The following is a 20,000-nucleotide window of genomic DNA, read 5'->3' on the forward strand; positions in this document are numbered from 1 at the left end:
TTTCTGCACTATACTTTCTATACTATACTACACTTTTCTACGCTACACTTCTTTACTACACTTTTCTATACTATACTTTCTACACTATACTACAGTTTTCTACACTATACTTTCTATGTTATACTTTCTATACTATACTACAGTTTTCTATACTATATATACTATACTACACTTTTCTACGCTATACTATACTATACTATACTATACTATACTATACTATACTATACTATACTATACAGTGAAAAGACGTTAGACTAAAGAACGAACGAACGAACGAAGTAGAGATTTCTCTATGTTTTAAAAGCCTTATACAAAAACAAAGAAAAATCACAAACGTACCTTACTATTACTTGACGACATTAACTCTCTCCATACGAACGGCGAAAGAGACGACGTTAACAGTGTTTCATCCCAATTACCATCATCAAAATATTGCAAGCGGAAGGCTCTTATACTGAAGAGGTAAATGTTGACAAAGAATACCACAATTCTGACGACGGAAGCTAAAGGTTGGGTCATTCAGACACCCACTGGACATCCGAGGGGTATGTGTAGAGGAGAAGAGAGGACTGGCCGTATTGAGTGACTTAATAGACTTAATTTAAACAGAGAGGGGTGTTTGTAATATTTTGGTTTTATAAACATTTCACGAATAGTTCTTAGTGCTGGGCAACAAAGGACATAATGTACCTCAATTTCTTGGGATTCAATTACACAAAGGACAGATTAAATCATTTGCACTACACGTTTTGTACCTTGAGCGATGCGTTGTCAGTTCAGATATTCCTAATCTGAACTTCGTAGTTATAAACTTCGTGTAGTATAGTATAAAAAGTATAGTATTGAATAGTGTAGTATAGCATAGAAAGTATAGTAGAAAAGTGCAGTATAGTGTAGAAAGTATAGTACAGAAAACTGTAGTATAGTATAGGAAAGTGTAGTATAGTGTAGAAAGTATAGTATAGAAAAGTGTAGTAAAGAAGTATAGCGTAGAAAAGTGTAGTATAGTATAGAAAGTATAGTACAGAAAAGTGTTGTATGGTATAGAAAGTATAACTTTGACAGTCGGTCCCAAACCTAAATGGACCACAAAAAACAGCACTTTAAGCCCCCCCCCCCCACCCCCCCCCCCACCCCCCCCCCCCCACCTCCAGCCCCCCCTCCAAAAACACATAGTTACGTATGTGTGTTTGTTTGTTCAATGTCCAAGTCTGACTTCCGGCAGTACTTTTTAAGGCAGTATTCTATGACCGTCTTTGTTCGAAACATTTAGACCTACTTACATCAGAAGGACGTGTTTAAACCGAGTGACATTTTGCTTTACCGGACTGGACAGAGTGCTTTTGAGGACTGGCAGGTTTTTGCCGATCGAATTCGGAAGTTCTATGTTTTAGACCGTTTGTTCTCTGTCTGTCTGTCTCTCTGTCTGTCTGACTGACTGTGTATCCATCTCTGTTTCTGCCTCCCAGTGTCTTCTGTCTGTGTGTGGCACGGCGCTTAATATGTTATCTTTAAAAGTTGTTTAATTTTTCTGGTGGTTAATATGTAATCAACCAAAGTTAGAAGAACGGACAGAACAATGACTGCATTGTCTGAGGAATGACGGGGTGGGAGTGGGGTGGGGGGTGGGGGGGTGAGGGAGGGGAATGAGCCGCGCAGTGTGTGTGTGTGTGTGTGTGTAGAGGAGGGGGGGGGGGTGGGGGGGGGGCAGTTGGGGAAGGAGGTACAACACACTACAATGAACCCGGACCTAACTGACGTAAACAGGTCAGTCATACACTGCCTCCACTCCCCGCCCCTCCTCTCTCTCTCTCTCTCTCTCTCTCTCTCTCTCTCTCTCTCTCTCTTTCTCTCTCTGTGGTTTTCTATTGTGTCAACATAATCTGAAACACATCGCATAGCTACTCTTAGCACGTAAAGCAAACAGAAAAAAAAAAAAAAAAAAAAGCCGTTGGCAGAATCGTGTTTCAAATGAAAAAAAGTTAAAAGATAAACTGCTTGGTAGAAGACGAACAAACAACTAAACAACAAAAATCCAATCTCGTATCAAGTATTTACAGTAACAATACGCGCCTCTTGAGTTGATTTACTTTTTTTTTTTTATCTTTCGGGCTGGTGGTGGTGGTTATACGTCATTTACTTCGACATTATTATTATTATTATTATTAGTAGTAGTAGTAGTAGTAGTAGTAGTAGCAGTATCATGATTATAACTACTAATAGTAGTAGTATTGTTATTGTTATCATCATTATCTATTTATTTATTCATTGATGGCATATAAATTTGGTTTAAACAGTATTTTATTTGGAACATGTCACAATACAACACAGATATCGGTGAACAGGACAACAAGAAAATCTTATATAAAGTCCTGTCCTGATACATGTACATACTGAATCATGTGACGGATAAATTTCTGCACAATGACTGCATAATTCGAGAGTGGTGAAGTAGTGGATGAAAGCAGGAATGTAGCAGAATGGATAAGACCTTTATCTGCCACCAATACAGAGTCTGTGCGTGGTCTAGGTTCGAATCCCGCTCTCGCCCTTTCTCCCAAGTTTGACCGGAAAAATCAAACTGAGCGTCTTGTCATCAGGATCAGACGATAAAAGCAAGGTCCTATGCGCAGCACGCACTTGACGCACTGAAAAAGAACCCATGGCAACGAGAGTGTTGTCCTCTGGCAACTGAAATTCTGTAGAAGAAATCTACTCTGATAGGTACACAAATGTATACGCATACACCCAAGGCCGAAGTGCGTTAGCAGATGTGGTGTAGCGTATATCGATTTGTCCGAACGCAGTGAGAATCTTGTAGTTGAAACTGAAACTGGATGACGCCGCATTGGGATGGGTGGGTGGGGGGTTTGGGGTGGAGGGCGGGTGCACAAGCAATAACTCACACTTGAACACAATAGGTGTAAACAGTTCGATGCTATCTATCACTGATAAATCACTGTTTCCCCGAGGTGTCAGTGTCAGCGGGAACATAGAGAGAACCACGCAGTGTGCTCCAGTCATGCTCTGCAAACAGACGACTCCATGTCGTGAGGTATCCGGAGATCGTTGGCACACACACACACCTCCGAAAACGGGTTACGGCTACCAGCTAAAATACCAAGCACCAGTGCCGTGATCTGTCATTCCGCTCTCGTCAATTGTTTCAATCTGTGTGCCCCTCTCTCCCTCTCTGTCTGAATAATATCAATTTATCTTTTTATTTTATCAATTTTTTTTTTTTTTACTGCAAGGAGATAATAGAAACGAAATATTACAGAGAGAAAGAGGGGGATAGGGTTGGGGCGGGGGGTGGGGTGGGGCGGGGGGGGGGGGGGGCAGAGACAGAAAGACAAAGAGAGAGATGGACAGAGAGACAGAGAGAGAGAAAGAGGTGCGTTATACTACCATACCCACTACCACAAACCATAAGCCCAGAATCTGTTCATAATCCATTTCGATCCCACTAACAAGCACACACCCACACCTTGGACCCCGATTAAGCCCCACCCCCACCCCCCCCCCCCCCCGATCAAGTGCGTGCTTTGAAATCAACGGTCTTATTATAAACCACCCCGAAGCGTTCGTTGCACACAAGGTGCCACCGGCTGTAATGATTTTTGACCCAATCCAGCCACCGACAGGGCCGGCAGCTTTGGGTCCGTCCGGATAATCGGGTCATTTTAAAATCCCGGCAGAGAGAGAGAAGTTCCGCCTGTAAAACCACCGCGTCAGTGTTGCTGTGTGCATGCCAAGCAGGGAATCATGTCAGAGCTGTTGGATAACGGTTTTGTGTGGGTGGATGGAAGGAGGGTTGGAGGGGGTTGGGAGGGAGGGGTGTGTGTGTGTGTGTGTGTGTGTGTGTGTGTGTGTGTGTGTGTGAGCGCTTACATGGGTCAGTGCTTGCGTGCGTGCGCGAATGAAGGCATGTGTTAATTAATTTTTTAAAAATCTATAAAAACAACAACAACAACAAAAGCACCACAAACTGTGTGTTTAATCAGTAACAACGTGTAGGTTATCTTTGCTGCTTCGCTACGCTTTATCTTTATTGGTTTATTTGGCTGGCTTTATCACTTTGGTTGTGTTGCTGCTGTATGTTTATAGGGCAAACATTTTGAGAACGTTTCTCTCAGATGATGGTCATCAGTTGCGAGTGAACGAGATGTCAAGCATGTCGTATTTATAGGAAACGATTCACGACGTTGGTGGTGTCGCAAGAAATCAGTGTTAGAATACTGGTGCTGTTATTGTTGTTATAGGACACTATTGTTATTATTGTTGTTATAGGACAGTGTATCACATCAGTGCTGTTATTTTTTTGTTATTATCGACCGCCAGAAATGTTCAGTATTACATTAGTTGTATCATTATCATCATTATTGGTATTATAATGTCCGGGACAAAGTATCTACAGTGCTGCTGCTGCTACTACTACAAGAACAACTACTACTACTACCACCACCATTCTTATTCTTATTATTGTTATTATTATTAGGATACTATTTTTACCATTATCATTATAATGATGATTATAGTAGTAGTAGTAGTAGTAGTAGTAATAGTAGTAGTTATCAGTATTATCAGTATCATTATTGTCATCATCATGATCATCACTCTTTGTCCAGGACACGCCCACACCTCCACCACCACCATGTCGTGGACGCCACGCTCCATGCGGAACCCGGGCATGATGACTCCCCTCTACACTCCCCGCGACACTCCCCGCATGACTCCCTTCGAAGTCAAGATGATGGAGCTGGAGCGCCTCAAGAAGGAGATCTCCAGGCAGCTGGGCAGGCTCAACAACGTCCGCAACGACTACGTGGACTGGTTCGAGAAGAGGCGACAGAGCTTCGTGGACTCCGTGAAGCTTCTGCAGATCACGTTCCCCATGCTGGTGCCCCAGCGGCACAACACCATGAGGCTCTTCAGGAAGATGTACCAGTGCGCCAGCAACGTCCCTCGGCGGGGTCTGCCCGTGGAGAGGTGCGCGGATAGGATGAGGGAGTTCCTGGAATTCATGGACCGCCTGGTGGAGCTGAAGAAGGACCATGACGTGCTCTACACCAAGATATGCAACTACTGCGCAAGCGTGACGAGGCTGAGGGAGCAGGACAAGAAGGATAACCTGGACATCCTGCAGACCACCCTGACGGAGGCCTTTGATGAGGATTTTGACTTCGACACTGTGCACAATGAGCGGGACAACCTGTTCACCTACAAGGTGGCTCAGCACGATCACCAGTTTCACGGACTGTTAGGTTACATCCCTTACCTGCTGAAGGTGTCCACCAACATGTGTTACTGGGCCTGTCAGATCTACCTGGAGAAGGAGTGAGTCTCTCGCTGGGTGCGGGCAATGAGGGAGGGAGAACATCCTCTACCACCTATACATATCCATGAACCATCTCAACGCCGACTGTCCTAAAACCCTCTTGGCCGAGAGAGTGCGGATGTAAAAACTGGGGCAAGACACTCTCCACTATAGTCAAATTCTAGCCCAGATGATTGGGGCAGCAGTTACCTCCTCTGCTGTTCTGATGATCATAGTCGAACACGACTGACTGTCATAAAACATACATCCATGATGCAGACAATGGTGATCAGACTCCAAGCGTGCTTCATCTCTGGTGACTGAGGGGTTGATTCTCGCGGAGGGCCACGCATTCGCATCCAGATAAAGTGCGAGAATGTCGTGTGGGCCGAACAGTACGAACTTGACCACACACACACACACACACACAGAGAGCCTTGTTTGACGTACTTGAAATCAGACAGGTGTCACAAGTTTGCACAATGTGGACGTGAACTTCGATCTTCTGAAAGATTCTCTGACCACTGCAATGCACATCGAATACTGTTTGTTTGTTGTTGTTTTTTTTTGGTTTTTTTTTTCAGATGAGATGTTGTCAGTTCCCACAGATGGTAGTGAATGGCTTGAATGGCTTATTGTCTCATCCACGATTCATCGCCTGAAGTCATCACAAGCTCATGCGTTGCCGCTGTATATCAACTCCATCTGTTACCGGTCGAAACAAAAGGACAGCAACTGTTCACGAGAGAAAGGAATATACAGGGTATATGTTTTGATTTTTTGAAGGACTTATAAATATACAGAGAAAACAAGCAGTCAATTTTGTCTGGCTTGTTATGATACTAGTTTCGGTCACACAGTAGAATGAAACAGAGTATTGCGATTGATATGAGAGAGAGAGAGAGAGAGAGAGAAAGCACTGAGTACGAGTTGTGTGTGAGCATTCAACAAGCAATCAGCTGGAACCACTGTTCTAAAAACAGGTGGATAGCGCATGTCTCCTTTGAGCCCGTTTGCTGACTGAAGCCAGCGAAACAGCGTAAGTGTTCAATCAGCCATTTTGCTACTCGTGTCAGTACAGCATGAATCAGTAACTTCATATGTAGCCGAGCGCTCAGCTGGCTACGATGACTGCTTCACGGCAAGATTTTACTTGCTCGCGGCGTAAGTTAAGCTGACAACCCTGTGTGTGCCTTCACAGCAAGCTTGCGCTATGTGTCACTGCACTGTTTTCCTGTAATAACTTTGGAAAATAAACCATTGGCAGATATCAATCTAGACACAACATTTGGTATGTCATGGGGGCTAGCATTACACGATTTCATCGAAGATACACTGTTACAGTTCAGAAACTAGCACCAGTTAGCAGACGACTCCTCGGCTGACTGACAGGTAGATACGAGTATCACTATGGTGTCCAGTTGGCTTCAGCTTTCCTGGCCAGTGAGTTCTCCAACTATGTTTAGAGCAGTGACTTGAACACGAAGAACAAAGGCTGCCAGGGGTAGGAAAGCCTGTGACGCGTGGTAGGCTACTGTTCTCTTTGTCTTTCTTTATCAATAGATTCCCTGAAACTGACATCACAGGTTATATAACTGAACTTGGCACAAAACATCGAGCCCTTGGTTGTTGGGGAGGAGGGTGGGGGGGTGCAAGAGGGGGAGGGGGGGGGAAGGTTCTCTTGCTATGGTGTGGATAGAGTGAGGGGAGATAAGTAGACTGGGTGGGTGTGGATAAGTCATCGCAACACAGAACTAATTAATTCTCTTGTACAAGTCTTTAACATTACATTCTCCCCAGTCTAGTATTCATTCATTTATTTACTGTCTATATATGTTATTGCAAAGAGATCGGATGATTTCACTTTTGTTATACCCTATTTTCTTTTTTAACCTAACTTATTTCTTTTCTTTTTAATTCTTCTTCTTTTTGATACACTGAGATTTTGTTTAAAAGAACTGTTAGATTATAAGTTGTTTTGTAAAACCAGATAGCTTTTCTGTGGTACTGTTTGTTGTTGTTATTCTTGTTAGATTCTCCTTTGAACTGTACCTGTCATGTGATGTTGTTGTCTTCTGTAAAATCACAAGTTTTAAACAATGTAGGCATTCCATGACGTTGGTTTGTTGTTGGTTCTATTGCTAGATTTTAAAGATGAATTTTTCATTGTAGCTGTTTTATGACATCGTGTTGTTGGTGGTTATTCATTTTTCAAACTTTTTGTCACCTTTATCAATGTATTTATTGGAATAAACATGTCCAATCCTAACATCTTTTACGAGTAGTTTCCAGTCACACACGTTATGTCATTGCTATTGTGTGTTTGTTTTTAAACCCACAAAGAGATGGGGCTTTTGAGAAGAACCGAGTAAAGAGAATTGACTGACTGCATTTTGTCCTTTCCTGGTCTGGTTTGGTGTGTCCTGTTTTCAATTATACTTTGCGGTCTTCATACCTACACATGTTCCTCTTAACATTTACCAGCATACACATGTGCGAAAACACAAACCCGCTCTCTCTCTCTCTCTGTCTTTAGGTCTGTATCTGTGTGTGGGGGTGAGAGAGAGAGAGAGAGAGGGCAAGGCGAGAGAGGAGTCACCTGTAATTACAATTATATTGTGAGATAAACAGCAGGAGGAAATTATCTGTTTCCAGCCACTGAGGGTGTGTGTGGGGAGGGGGGGTTGGGAGGGTGGGGGGAGGGAGGAGGGAGAGGGGGGATAAAGGGGGGTGGTGGTGGCGAGGGGCGGGGGACCCATTGTAAAACTGTCCCAAATCTGCACCTGTCTTGTGTTATCAACATGTTGTGTACCACAAAAGTTGTATTACTTTACTTTCCATTACATTGTACATTCTAAAATAACACATTACACACACACATTCACACACATCACCAAAAAAGAAGAAAAAAAAAAGAAAGAAAAAAAAAGCCCATGTCATTTCTCCTTCATACTCTTTGGTGTCTCTTTAAAAAAAAAATGTGTCCACAATTCTACACCATTTTTGGCATGTTGACTTTTAAGACAAATTTAAAGTGATGTCATTAGTAAGAATAACCTCCATGACGAAACTGGCCATTCTATTCATATCATTATTTTTTTTTCTATATCTTATTTTTCTGTATTTCATTTGTTCATTGGTTCTACTTTATTTTGTTTTTGTAATTACTACTTCATCAATTCATTAATTCAATTACTTATCTATTTATCTACCTTTGTATCTTATTTTACTTCATTTTATTTTCCCTCAAGGCCTGACTAAGCACACTGAGTTACGCTGCTGGTCAGGCTTAGTTGACATGTTGTAGTGTATATGGATTTGTCCAAACGCAGTGATGCTCCTTGAATAACTGAACTAAATTTACCGGTAACTGAACTGAGTGTGAACATACATGTCTCAAGCATGCATGTGCTCACACAGAAATCTGTTATCACAGTCATTCTGACATCCACTATGCGTTCTGAAAGAGATTAAACACAGCTACTAGTCACAACCGGTCTGACCATTTTGCACAGAATGCACTCTGAAATGTTTCAGACTTCTATATCATTAATATGAAGGAATGGAAAATACAAACATGCAGACAAACCACTACCTGACATGTCAGAGTTAATAGTTAATTGTTGCTTTAGTCCAACCAACCGCACAAGGCCATATGACATATTGGAATATGGAAAACATAAAGACAACATAACATGTACACACAAACTTAAATACTAAAACCCTTTCATCTTCCTGAGGAACAGGCCACCAACAAAAGACCTCCATGGTGTCCTACCCTATCCTTTGCCTTTGCCTTGCCTTGACTGGCTGCAGGCAAAATCCATCTTCTTGGTGTCTGCCTGGAGGTCTCCTTGCCAGATGTTTCTGTCAGCCTCTTTCTCTTCTGGGGGGTTCAATGTCAGGGCCTGTCTGGTGACGCTGATTTTCGCAGCATGTGCCAGATCCATCCATGCCTTCTCCCCAATTTGCTCCTGGCTGGAAGTTATTGTATCTTCTTTCTAGTCTGGAAGTTATTGTATCTTCTTTCTAGCTGGAAGTTATTGTATCTTCTTCAACTGGTTGATGTTGCTGATCTTGTCTGGCCAGTCAAACTCATAACCTTCCTTGGCTAAAATTGTGAACTCTTATCAGTCGGGTTTTATATTCAAATTATTGATCTCCTTGCTTTCTGTCTCTGAATTTCACAGACTGAATCCATCGTTCATTCTTTCCCCTACTCGGAAATCTTTCATGTTTATCATAACACACAAAGGTGCACTCCAAAGGATTCAGCTGTTACACATTGAGAAACAGTCCAAAATCACACATTCACAAAGTACACATACAAAAAGTACACACATGCATACATACACACAAGAAAACTCTCACATGGTTCACTTTGAAATTAAATTATTAGAATCACTCTTCTCCAGACTCATTCAGAATTTCAAGTAAACAGATGAAACAAAACCATGACATCACCATACAACAAGGAATGCAGACAATACAACTATTTGAGAAAGAAATCATACGAAGAGAGTATGCAATATTTTTGTCAAGGGTAGCATACTGCATACCACACAACTTTATCATTAGAATCTGTTACTCAAGATGACAGCTTTTCAATTCATGGACAGGAACTGATAATGTGACTAGATCATTGGATATACATTATCAAATCACGTACCTCTGTATTTAAGATCATTGACTATACATTAGCAAATCACATACCTCTGTATCTAAGATCACTGGATATACATTACCAAATCACATACCTCTGTATCTAAGTTAGTATCAAACATTTCATTGCAATAAGCACACTTCACACACGCACATGCCCAGACACAAATAACATGTGTAGTTTTACATCTTTCTGTCACGTACATGCTCAAACATTAAAAGTATAAGATGACATTCACATGGAAGTTAGTCCATGACAACATAATCATGAAGTCATCTATCTCATGAATATCTGCATAAAGGTGAAGACGCCTCCTCAGTTTTTAGCACCATGTGTTTTCATCTACCTGTGGCTCTCTCTCTCTAAAACATTACACATCATTTATGAGAAATAAAAACTTCTTCACTTCTGGGTACCCCTTGACATTGCAAACTGGCAATGTTCCCCAAACCCTGTAACCATAGTGTTGGGCACATCTCGCTTCAACACACTCACACTAACTGGGTCTGGCCATGCACAGGAATATGTTGTATTGTGTTGCATTGTACAACTTTTTAAAAAACAGATTTTTTGTGTATGTGTGAAATTTGGGCTGCTATACCCAGGGAGAGCATGTCACTATAGTGCAGCACCATTCCCCCCTTGAAAAAAAACAACAAACTTTTTCTGCCTGCAAATGTGTTTGTTTCCCTATCAAAGTATACACTGAGGCCTATGACAAACAGACTGAGGAGGATTTCCTTGTAGAGGGGACATGTGTAAATGCAAACTTAACTTATGAGAGAAAACAATCTTCCAATGAAGTAGTAAACAAAAAACCATGTCAAATGAAGTGCACAGAGTCAGAATTCACACAGATCAATCTTTAATTTTCGCCACCGTCACTAAAGCATTTCTCTTTCCCTCTCTCTCTCTCTCTCTCTCTCTTTCACACACACACACACACACACAGAGTGACATTTTCAATGATGGCAAACCACACTAAAGCTTAAATAAAATAATTTGTAACAATTGATTGGTAAGATGCTGAGTTCATCCAAGAGCAAAGAAAAGAAAAATGAAATTGGTGATTGTGTTTTCTTTTCCGGCCCAGATACACATAAGAAGCACGACTGCACCTCATTACCAAGAAGCAAGATTTGTTATCAAGAAGCATGACTGTGTCTCACTATCAATGATCAGCATAAATAAGGTAGATGACAACTTGTTTGAGAAAATCAGACTTACATCAAACAAAATTATTCCACAAGATGTGACTTAACGTTTCTCTCCCTGAAAAACAAAGAACCCAACCAGCAACAATGACTTCTGACAGGGCAATGAGATGGATGTCTCTGCTCACGGGATCTGATTTCTGTACAAGCCAGAATAACATGACCACCTTGATCTCTGAACTTTCATTTACTCAGAATTTGCACTGAGATTTTATACCGACATTAAAAGCAGCTTAAACATGACATTGCACTATTTCATGAACCATAATTTCCACTGAATAAATTACTCAAACACTCACATGAACAGCAGCTGAATGTCACCTCAATGAATATATTGTGAAGAAACCAGTCAGTCCAGATAGCTGAGACTAAACAATACCACATGTGACATATATGTGCAGTAAAATTAGTAAGCCAAGGCACTGAGAATTTTCAAATCAAAGGAATTCAACCATTCTCTGGACATTTGAAACCCACTGACAAAATTCAACCATTCTCTGGAAGTTTTGAAACACACTGACAAAATTCAACCATTCTCTGGAAGTTTTGAAACACACTGACAAAATTCAACCATTCTCTGGAAGTTTTGAAACCCAGTGACAAAATTCAACCATTCTCTGGAAGTTTTGAAACCCAGTGACAAAATTCAACCATTCTCTGGAAGTTTTGAAACACACTGACAAAATTCAACCATTCTCTGGAAGTTTTGAAACACACTGACAATATTCAACCATTCTCTGGAAGTTTTGAAACACACTGACAAAATTCAACCATTCTCTGGAAGTTTTGAAACACACTGACAAAATTCAACCATTCTCTGGAAGTTTTGAAACCCACTGACAAAATTCAACCATTCTCTGGAAGTTTTGAAACACACTGACAAAATTCAACCATTCTCTGGAAGTTTTGAAACACACTGACAAAATTCAACCATTCTCTGGAAGTTTTGAAACACACTGACAAAATTCAACCATTCTCTGGAAGTTTTGAAACACACTGACAAAATTCAACCTTTCACTGGAAGTTTTGAAACCCAGTGACAAAATTCAACCTTTCTCTGGAAGTTTTGAAACACACTGACAAAATTCAACCTTTCTCTGGAAGTTTTGAAACACACTGACAAAATTCTGCCATTATCCAGAAGTTTGGAACACACTGACAAAATCTGACCATTACCTGGAAGTTTGAAATATTCTGACAAAATCTGACTATTTTCTGGAAATTTGAAATATTCTGACAAAATCTGACTATTTTCTGGAAATTTGAAACACATTTACAAAATTCGACCCTTCTCTGGAAGTTTGAAACATACTGACAAACTGGCTCAGTAAAGACATTCTTTAGATCAGCGAAAAATAAAAACAAAAATCAACAACAAAAATCACTGAGAGCCAGTAACTGTTTTGCCCGAAAGACTATGGAACCACTCTAACCTGAGGTAACTGAAACAAGAACTGTTTCCGTTTATTTCTTTTTACAGAACCCCCCCCCCCCCAATAATTTTCACATCAAATATGTTTTCGCAGTATTGTATTATGTCACTGTCTTGTCACTACATACTCTACAGTGTGAAAGTCAGGCAGCGTATGCTGTCACAGCATAGAGCAACCATCAAAAAAACAATTCCTGTTTGTTTGTATATTTGTTTCCCTGTGAAAGTCAAATTTTCTACAGGATTTTGGCTGTAGATTTTTAATGTGCACTAATTACCGGCATGCTTCACTTGAGACCTCGATTCATCATCTCACCTGAAAGACTTGCTTCCAGACCATCATTCATGGTCCAGTGGAAGGGGTGGGAATGAGTAAAATCCTGTACCCTGTGTGAATCAAACCCTAGATGGACATTATGTCCACTTGACCACCCTTTATCTCACTGTATTGCAGACAGCTGACAGATTTCAGGGTTTTGAAAGAGAGACAGACAGACAGACAAAGAGTGAGCAAGAGAGAGAAAGAAGAGTGAGAAAGAGAAAGCAAGAGAGAGAAAGAGTTATAAAGAGAGAGTGAGAGAGCGAAGGAGTGAGAAAGATAGAGAGAGGGAGGGAGAGACAGACAAAGAGTGAGAAATAGAGAGTGAGAGAAAGAAAGAGTGAGAAAGCAAGAGTGAGGAAGAGATTGAGAGAAAGGAGAGTGAGAAAGAGAGAAAGCAAGAGTGAGAAAGAGAGAGAGAGCAAGACAGAGAGAGAACAAGACAGAGAGAGAACAAGACAGGCAGAGAAAAAGAGAGACAGAGAAAGAGATACGGACAGACAGAGCAAGAGATAAAGAGAGACAGACAGACAAAAAAAAGACACAAAGAAAGAGAAGGAGAGAGAGAGAGAGACACTCCACAGATGAGGCAAACAAAAACAAAAAACACGACAGCCACAAGAGTATTTCAGCGGTCACCCTGACCATAACATTCAGGCAAAAGCGTCTCGACACACGCCAAAAAGGACACTTCAAACTCGTGCTCGGAGAACCTCTTGGCGCTTTCCCTGGCATTCTGTCTCAGCGTCAACCTCTGGGCCCTGGTCATGGAGAAGATGGAGGCCATGGCCTGAGCGTACTGGGGTTCGGAGCTGGCCAGGAAGCCGGTGGGGGCCCCATCGTGAGGCACCACAATGTCCAGTTTGGGGCCGCCCGAGTCATGAGCCAACATCACATTGCCCGCTGCCATGCACTCCACCACCCCTGCAACAACAGTCATGTTTCTTCTTTTTCTTCGTTTGTAGACTGTAACTCCCACGTTCACTTGTATGTACACGAGTGGGCTTTTACGTGTGACTGTTTTCAGGGGTATGCATGCTGCGTATGTTCTTGTTTCCATAACTCACCCAACGCTGACATGGACTGCAGGATCTTTAATGTGCGTATTTGATCTTCTGCTTGCGTATACACATGAAGGGGGTTCAGGCACAAGCAGGTCTGCACATATGTTGACCTGTGAGATAGGAAAAATCTCCACCCTTTACCAAACAGGCACCATTATCGAGATTCGAACCCAGGGACCCTCTAACTGAAAGTCCAACGCTTTAACCACTCAACTATCTCCATTTCTGTTTCAAGAAGGGCGTCAGAGCTTGCAGACAGATCCATGTACGCTACACAACATCTGCTGTAAAGAGAGAGAGAGAGAGAGAGAAAAAAAAAAGCACAGATACCAGACTTTGCATAAACCCATCAATCTCATCAGGCCAACTTGTGAGTAGCAGAGAAGTAACGTGCCATCATAGTTGTTCTGCTGTTCAGATTCTGTTGGAGGGTGTTTTTTTTTCAGATGTGTGCATGTATACATGTATACATGTGTGTGTGCGCCCGCGCGTGTGTGTGCATGTGTGCATATGTGTGTGCATGTGTGCTTGTGTGTGTGTGTGCGTGTGTGTGTGTGTGTGTGTGTGTGTGTGTGAACTCTCTTCATTTTGATGCCTGGGGTATTTTACATTTGTTCTCACAACTATGAGACTGCTTTCGATGCAGGCTGGACTGCGGGCAGCATGAATATATTCTGTGATGAAACAGTATATATATATATATAGAGAGATAGATAGATAGATAGATATAGATATAAAACAACAACAACCGCCTTTTAGTTGCCATGCAATTCTGCATACAACAATTCTGCATAAAGAACACCTATGTCAAAATCCCAGAAACTCTTGGAGAGACAGTATATGGAACTAAGGCAGATTAGCATACTAATAGCCAAGCATAAAAAAAACCCAGGAAACCTTCAGAGCAGGAATTTACAAAACCAGACTAACACAACACAACCGAAAATACAACAACCAACAACTCACATACTAAAGGACTTGATACAAGACTTTCTCATTGACCTGTTGAATTTAATGTATAATTGTATTGTGACATCTGCCTTTCCCTATTTAATGAAAACTCATCTTTTTAAAACCTAGACCTATTCATAAGCACTCTCAGCTTCCCTCTTCTCCAACACCATCCATGTCAGTTCACTTTGGGTACATGAGAGAGGGAGAGAGCAGGGGGGTGGGGGAGTCGGGGTAGGGTCAGGGGGAGAGGTTTTGAGAAAAAGTGGTCATGAATGATTCATGTAATTTGTAACTTTTTTCTTTCATGTAAAGCACCCTGAGCTCTCAGAGAGAAATGGTGCTATATAAATTATTACATTATTATTACAATTACAATTATTAAATAAAAACACCGTTCAAACCAACGACAAACTCACCAATGCCAAAATGTTCATTCCACATGGCATGCAAGCCTATCACGGAGGAAGCCAGCAATCGCTTCAGTTCATCAAAATCCACGTTCAGGTGAAACACAACGTTGTCAGTGACACCCAAAGACGCAGCCAGCTCCTTCAGCTCTTGCACTCTTTGCACGTCCCCCTGGTTCCGACAGCCGCCCACCAGCAACAGCTTGTACTCGCTCGGTTCCCCTTCTCCATCCAGGAACATCTTGAAAGACCTCACCATCAACGCATGATCCTTCTCTGGCCGGAACTGGCCGACGCTGATGATGTTTTTCTCTGACACACTGTCTAACTGGCTGAGGGGGATGGACACGAACTCGGACACATCGCAGGGCGGGTAGACGACGTGGGTGCGGGTGGGCACTTTCCACAGCTGACGGATGTGGCCCAGGGTCCAGCTGGAGTTGACCATCACCACCTGCACACACATTCACTCACCTGGTTCAGCAACATCACCTGACATGACTGGAAGGTGGCAGAATGATTAAGACACACATCTGCCAGTACAAAGTCCACGAGGGGCTGGGTTTGAATCTATCCTTTCTCCCAAGTTTGACTGGAAAATCAAACTGTGCGTCTTGTTGTTTGGATGAGACGATAAACTGAGGTCCTCTGTGCAGCAAGCACTTGGCAGCTTCCATCACGAGAGGGCAGGGATCCTACTGACCTGTGACTGTTTGCCCATGACCCCACAGAGGAAGGCAAACAGACAGTAAAGCAGAAGAGTTAGACAGAACTCAGCAGTACAACACACTGACTTGTTACTGTTTGCCCACGATCCCATAGAGATAAGCCAAACAGACATTGGTAGAAGAGTGTGACACAACACAGCAGTACAACACACAGACCTGTGACTGTTTGCCCATGACCCCATACAGGTAAGCAAAGAGACGGTATAGTAGATAGAACTAAGCAGAACGTACTGACCTGTGACTGTTTACCCATGACCCCGTAGAGGTAGGCAAAGAGACGGTAGTAGAAGAGCTTGATAGAACTCAGCAGTACACTGTTGGCGATGAAGGCCAGGTTGTTATGACCTGAGGACCGCTGTGACACCTTCTCCAGCATGTCAGTGCTGAAACATAAATGGGTCACAAAAAGTTAAGGATCACTGTGGAGCGGTGGCCTAGCGGTAACGCGTCTGCCTATGAAGGCAGAGAATCTGAGCGCACGGGATCGAATCCCACACTCGCCAGTATCTTCTCCCCCTCCACAAGACTTTTATGTGGTGGTTTGGGTGCAACAAAATGGTTGTCCCTGGCAATATTCTGTAGAAAAATCCACTCTGAAAGTAAACCAAAAATGAAAGAAAAAGGATGGCGCTGCACTGTAGCAATGCAATTTTCCTGGTGAGAGCAAACCTAACTTTCTCAAAGAAAAATCTGTTAATAAAAAAAAATAAAAATAAAAAAAGAGTAAAATAACACACTTCAGATCTGACATAATTCTATCTTTGGAGACTGGTGCAATACTGCTGAATTTTCTGCAGAGCAGTGTATGCAGCCAACATAATGAGCACCACTCACAACCACAAGTGCTTTCTTGCACACGCACTTCCATATTCCACAATGAAAAACCATAGCTTCCATTAATAAACCACTGAATAACTGTCAATTTTTGGCATCAGTGTGCATGTGCCTGAAAAGCCATTTGTGTATTCAGTAAGGAGCCAGTCTGCATTATTCAATTCATCCCAGGTCTTTTTTTAAACGTTTTTCGAAACAATACGTGCTTTTATGAAGTGGTCCTCAACTTTTTGTGAAGTCTGTAGTTAACATCATCAGTCATGAGACAAGATTCACCCCATTACCCGATTCGTGGATTTGTCCAGTTTTGTATGCACAGGGATTTTCAGTCAACAGAAATGTATTGAATTCAGTGTACATGAGCATGTTCACTTTTCATTACAAGACCAACATCAGTCAGATAGCTGATGACTGCCAGTGCCAGTCAATTTGAAACCAGATATCAAACTCAGGACACTCCCGTGAGAATCTTGTATTCTAATCATTCAGCCACTGTACTCAGTGTTCTCTTGGAAAAAATGTTACTGTATTTTACAGATGTTCCCAGAGACTGATCATTCATTATCTTAGTTCAAGAAGAATTTAGAAGACAAGTGTTATTGACTTCACACATGTATGAACAAGAGTCCAGGAAAATGGATCATGTTGTGAAAACTATGTGATATAGGTACCATTTCCAGTTCCTCAAGTCATGAAAACTTTTTACCATTTTGCACAGCATGTGTTAAATCAACCCAGTTAGAAATCTCTTCCCTGTTCACACTCTCCTGTTGAAAGGAAGCTACATGAATTATTTCCCTTCCAACATCAAGAGAACAAAACCTTGGGTACCTTGAGCTTGCATTTTCAACACAAACAATGACAAAGATGCTGATACCTCTGAGCCCAATCTTACCAGCAAATTCTGAGGATGAATATAAAGATATACCATACTTCCACTTCTAAGCTCACAAATATGGCAAGCTTTGACCAATGGTGAAAAGAAATGAGAAGACTAAAACCCAAAATGGTTTTATTATAAAAAAAATATGAAAAAAAAGACTTGCTGAATGTATTATCTGCTACAGACCCTAATTCCATATCAGGGAGCACATAAAAATAATTTATATTGGAAAAGAAAGTTTCAGTTTCACTTTGTCAAGGAGGCGTCACTGCATTCAGACAAATCCATATACGCTTCACCTCATCTGCTAGGCAGAATCCTGACAGCACCATAACCCAATGCGCTGGTTAGGCCTTGAGTGCATGCTTATATGCTTGTGTACCAAGACTGGATTTCTTTTCATATAATTTTGCTAGAAGGCAACACTTTTGTTGCCATGGGTTCTTTTTTGTGTGTGCTGCACATGTAACGGGACCTCAGTTTATCGTCTCATCCAGAAAGACTAGAAGCTCAGTTTGAATTACCAGTCAAACTTGGGAGAAAGGGTGAGAGCAGGATTCGAACCAACACCCTCACGGACTCTTTATACAGGCAGCTGAGCGTCTTAATCATTCTGCCACCTTCATCCTTAAAAGAAAAGAAAGGAAATACTGTTAATCAACTGCTTTTATTTTTTTAAATACAAGCCTCAACTGCATTATTTTAAAAGTACAAACCACCACAAAAAAAGAAACCTGTTCAAATAATAATAATAATAAGTATTTATAAAACACGGAATCTTGTGCAGAGACAAATCAATGCGCTTTCACACCAGTCATTCACATGTATGCATAACTCAAAACTTGAGAAACTTAAGACAAAGAAAAGGCAGGGCAGGGAGGCTGTCTTGGAAAGCAGTAGGTTTTAAGGCCACACTTGAAAGAGCTGAGTGCAGAGACCTGACAAAGCGGATGAGGAAATTCATTCCAAATAAAAGGTCCTGAGACAGAGAAAGAACGGCGGCTGACACCCCTCACCCACCTGATAGTGGGGTAGTGGACATAGCAGGCCACCTTGCAGCGCCCAAAGAAGCGGAAGAGCGGCAGGGTGAAGGAGTAGCCCATGGAGTCGATGTAGACATCAGGGATGTAGGACAGCAGGGCCTCAAACCCCAGCACCAGGGAGCCCAGGCTCTGACCCAGCAGGGTGAAGCAGGGGTACTTGGAGGCCTCCACCCATTTACGGCGCTTCAGGAAAACAAACTCCACCTGCAGGAGACAAGACAGCGTTTGAGCATTTGATCAACAGCAGTGAAGTGGTTTGGGGGAACCTGTATACACTCGCTCTTTGGATTTCTCATAGTGCTCGGCAATTCTAGCTTTTAGTAAAGCACTATATTTACTTTTTTTTCATTTTATATTCCAAGCACATACATGCAACTATCCTATCACTAGTTATCTGCACTTTAAAAGACCATGAGAGGGGCATGGACAGAATGGTCTGACCTGTCTTTTCAAAGAGATGTTGAAACGCTGCCTGGCACGCGTCAGAATCTCCTGAGGACTGGCATCAATGTCACCAGTGTACACCACACACTGTACTTTGGGGTATCTGAAAGTGAACACTGACAGTATGACAAGGATGAGAATCAATTCTCGTTAAAATAAACACTGACAGTATGATATGAATGAGAATCAATCCAGTTAAAATAAACACTGACAATACAAAATAGATAAACACTGAAAACATGACAGGGACAGTTACCAGTCACTTAACCATTTCAGTGTCAAGCCCATTCTACGCTCAGAAACATCTATTTGCTAAGGGATGTTTTGGTTACAGAGGATAATAATTTTTAACAAAATTCTAGCTTGCAAACTATTTCAAAAGTAAGTATTCATATTATATATATACAACCTATAGTTTTTCTGAAAAGAAAAATGAACACATTATCCACATATGATAATTTCACATGAATTTAATGATTTTGCAACTGGAAAATTCCTACAATGACATGGGCAGAAATTTCTATCCTGGGCCACTTGGGGGGTTAAGATGAGCACTAAGATATGACATGGACAGCTATCAGTCTTTTAGGATGAGCACTGAAAATATAACAATTAACATGGACAATTATCAGTTGCTTAAAAGTAGATGCTGACAATATTGACATTCAATTTCTTTCTTTTGTTTTCTTTTTGTTGCT

At 41.7% G+C, this 20,000-nt stretch overlaps 2 protein-coding genes across 5 annotated transcripts in view; one reads left to right on the forward strand and one right to left on the reverse strand.

The window, feature by feature from the left end:
• The window catches only part of LOC143298901 (uncharacterized), a 30,884-nt gene extending 23,298 nt beyond the window's left edge, over positions 1–7,586 (forward strand). For all 3 annotated transcript variants that reach the window (XM_076611924.1, XM_076611925.1, XM_076611926.1), the window contains one exon: positions 4,629–7,586. In XM_076611924.1, the coding sequence (XP_076468039.1) occupies positions 4,655–5,341 (687 nt within the window). In that variant the 5' untranslated portion in view covers positions 4,629–4,654 and the 3' untranslated portion in view covers positions 5,342–7,586. The remainder of the gene's footprint in view (positions 1–4,628) is intronic.
• A 2,141-nt stretch (positions 7,587–9,727) lies between these two features.
• The window catches only part of LOC143298863 (GDP-Man:Man(3)GlcNAc(2)-PP-Dol alpha-1,2-mannosyltransferase-like), an 11,772-nt gene continuing 1,499 nt past the window's right edge, over positions 9,728–20,000 (reverse strand). Inside the window, exons 3-7 of one of the 2 annotated variants that reach the window (XM_076611864.1) lie at positions 19,300–19,405; positions 18,836–19,062; positions 16,334–16,481; positions 15,380–15,824; positions 9,728–13,869 (exon numbers count right to left, since the gene is read on the reverse strand). In XM_076611864.1, the coding sequence (XP_076467979.1) occupies positions 13,574–13,869; positions 15,380–15,824; positions 16,334–16,481; positions 18,836–19,062; positions 19,300–19,405 (1,222 nt within the window). In that variant the 3' untranslated portion in view covers positions 9,728–13,573. Of the gene's footprint in view, positions 13,870–15,379; positions 15,825–16,333; positions 16,482–18,835; positions 19,063–19,299; positions 19,419–20,000 lie in introns of both variants that reach the window. The other variant, XM_076611866.1, reaches the window with a different exon arrangement.

This window comes from Babylonia areolata, chromosome 24 (genome assembly GCF_041734735.1).
Source record: "Babylonia areolata isolate BAREFJ2019XMU chromosome 24, ASM4173473v1, whole genome shotgun sequence".
Taxonomy (NCBI): domain Eukaryota; kingdom Metazoa; phylum Mollusca; class Gastropoda; order Neogastropoda; family Buccinidae; genus Babylonia; species Babylonia areolata.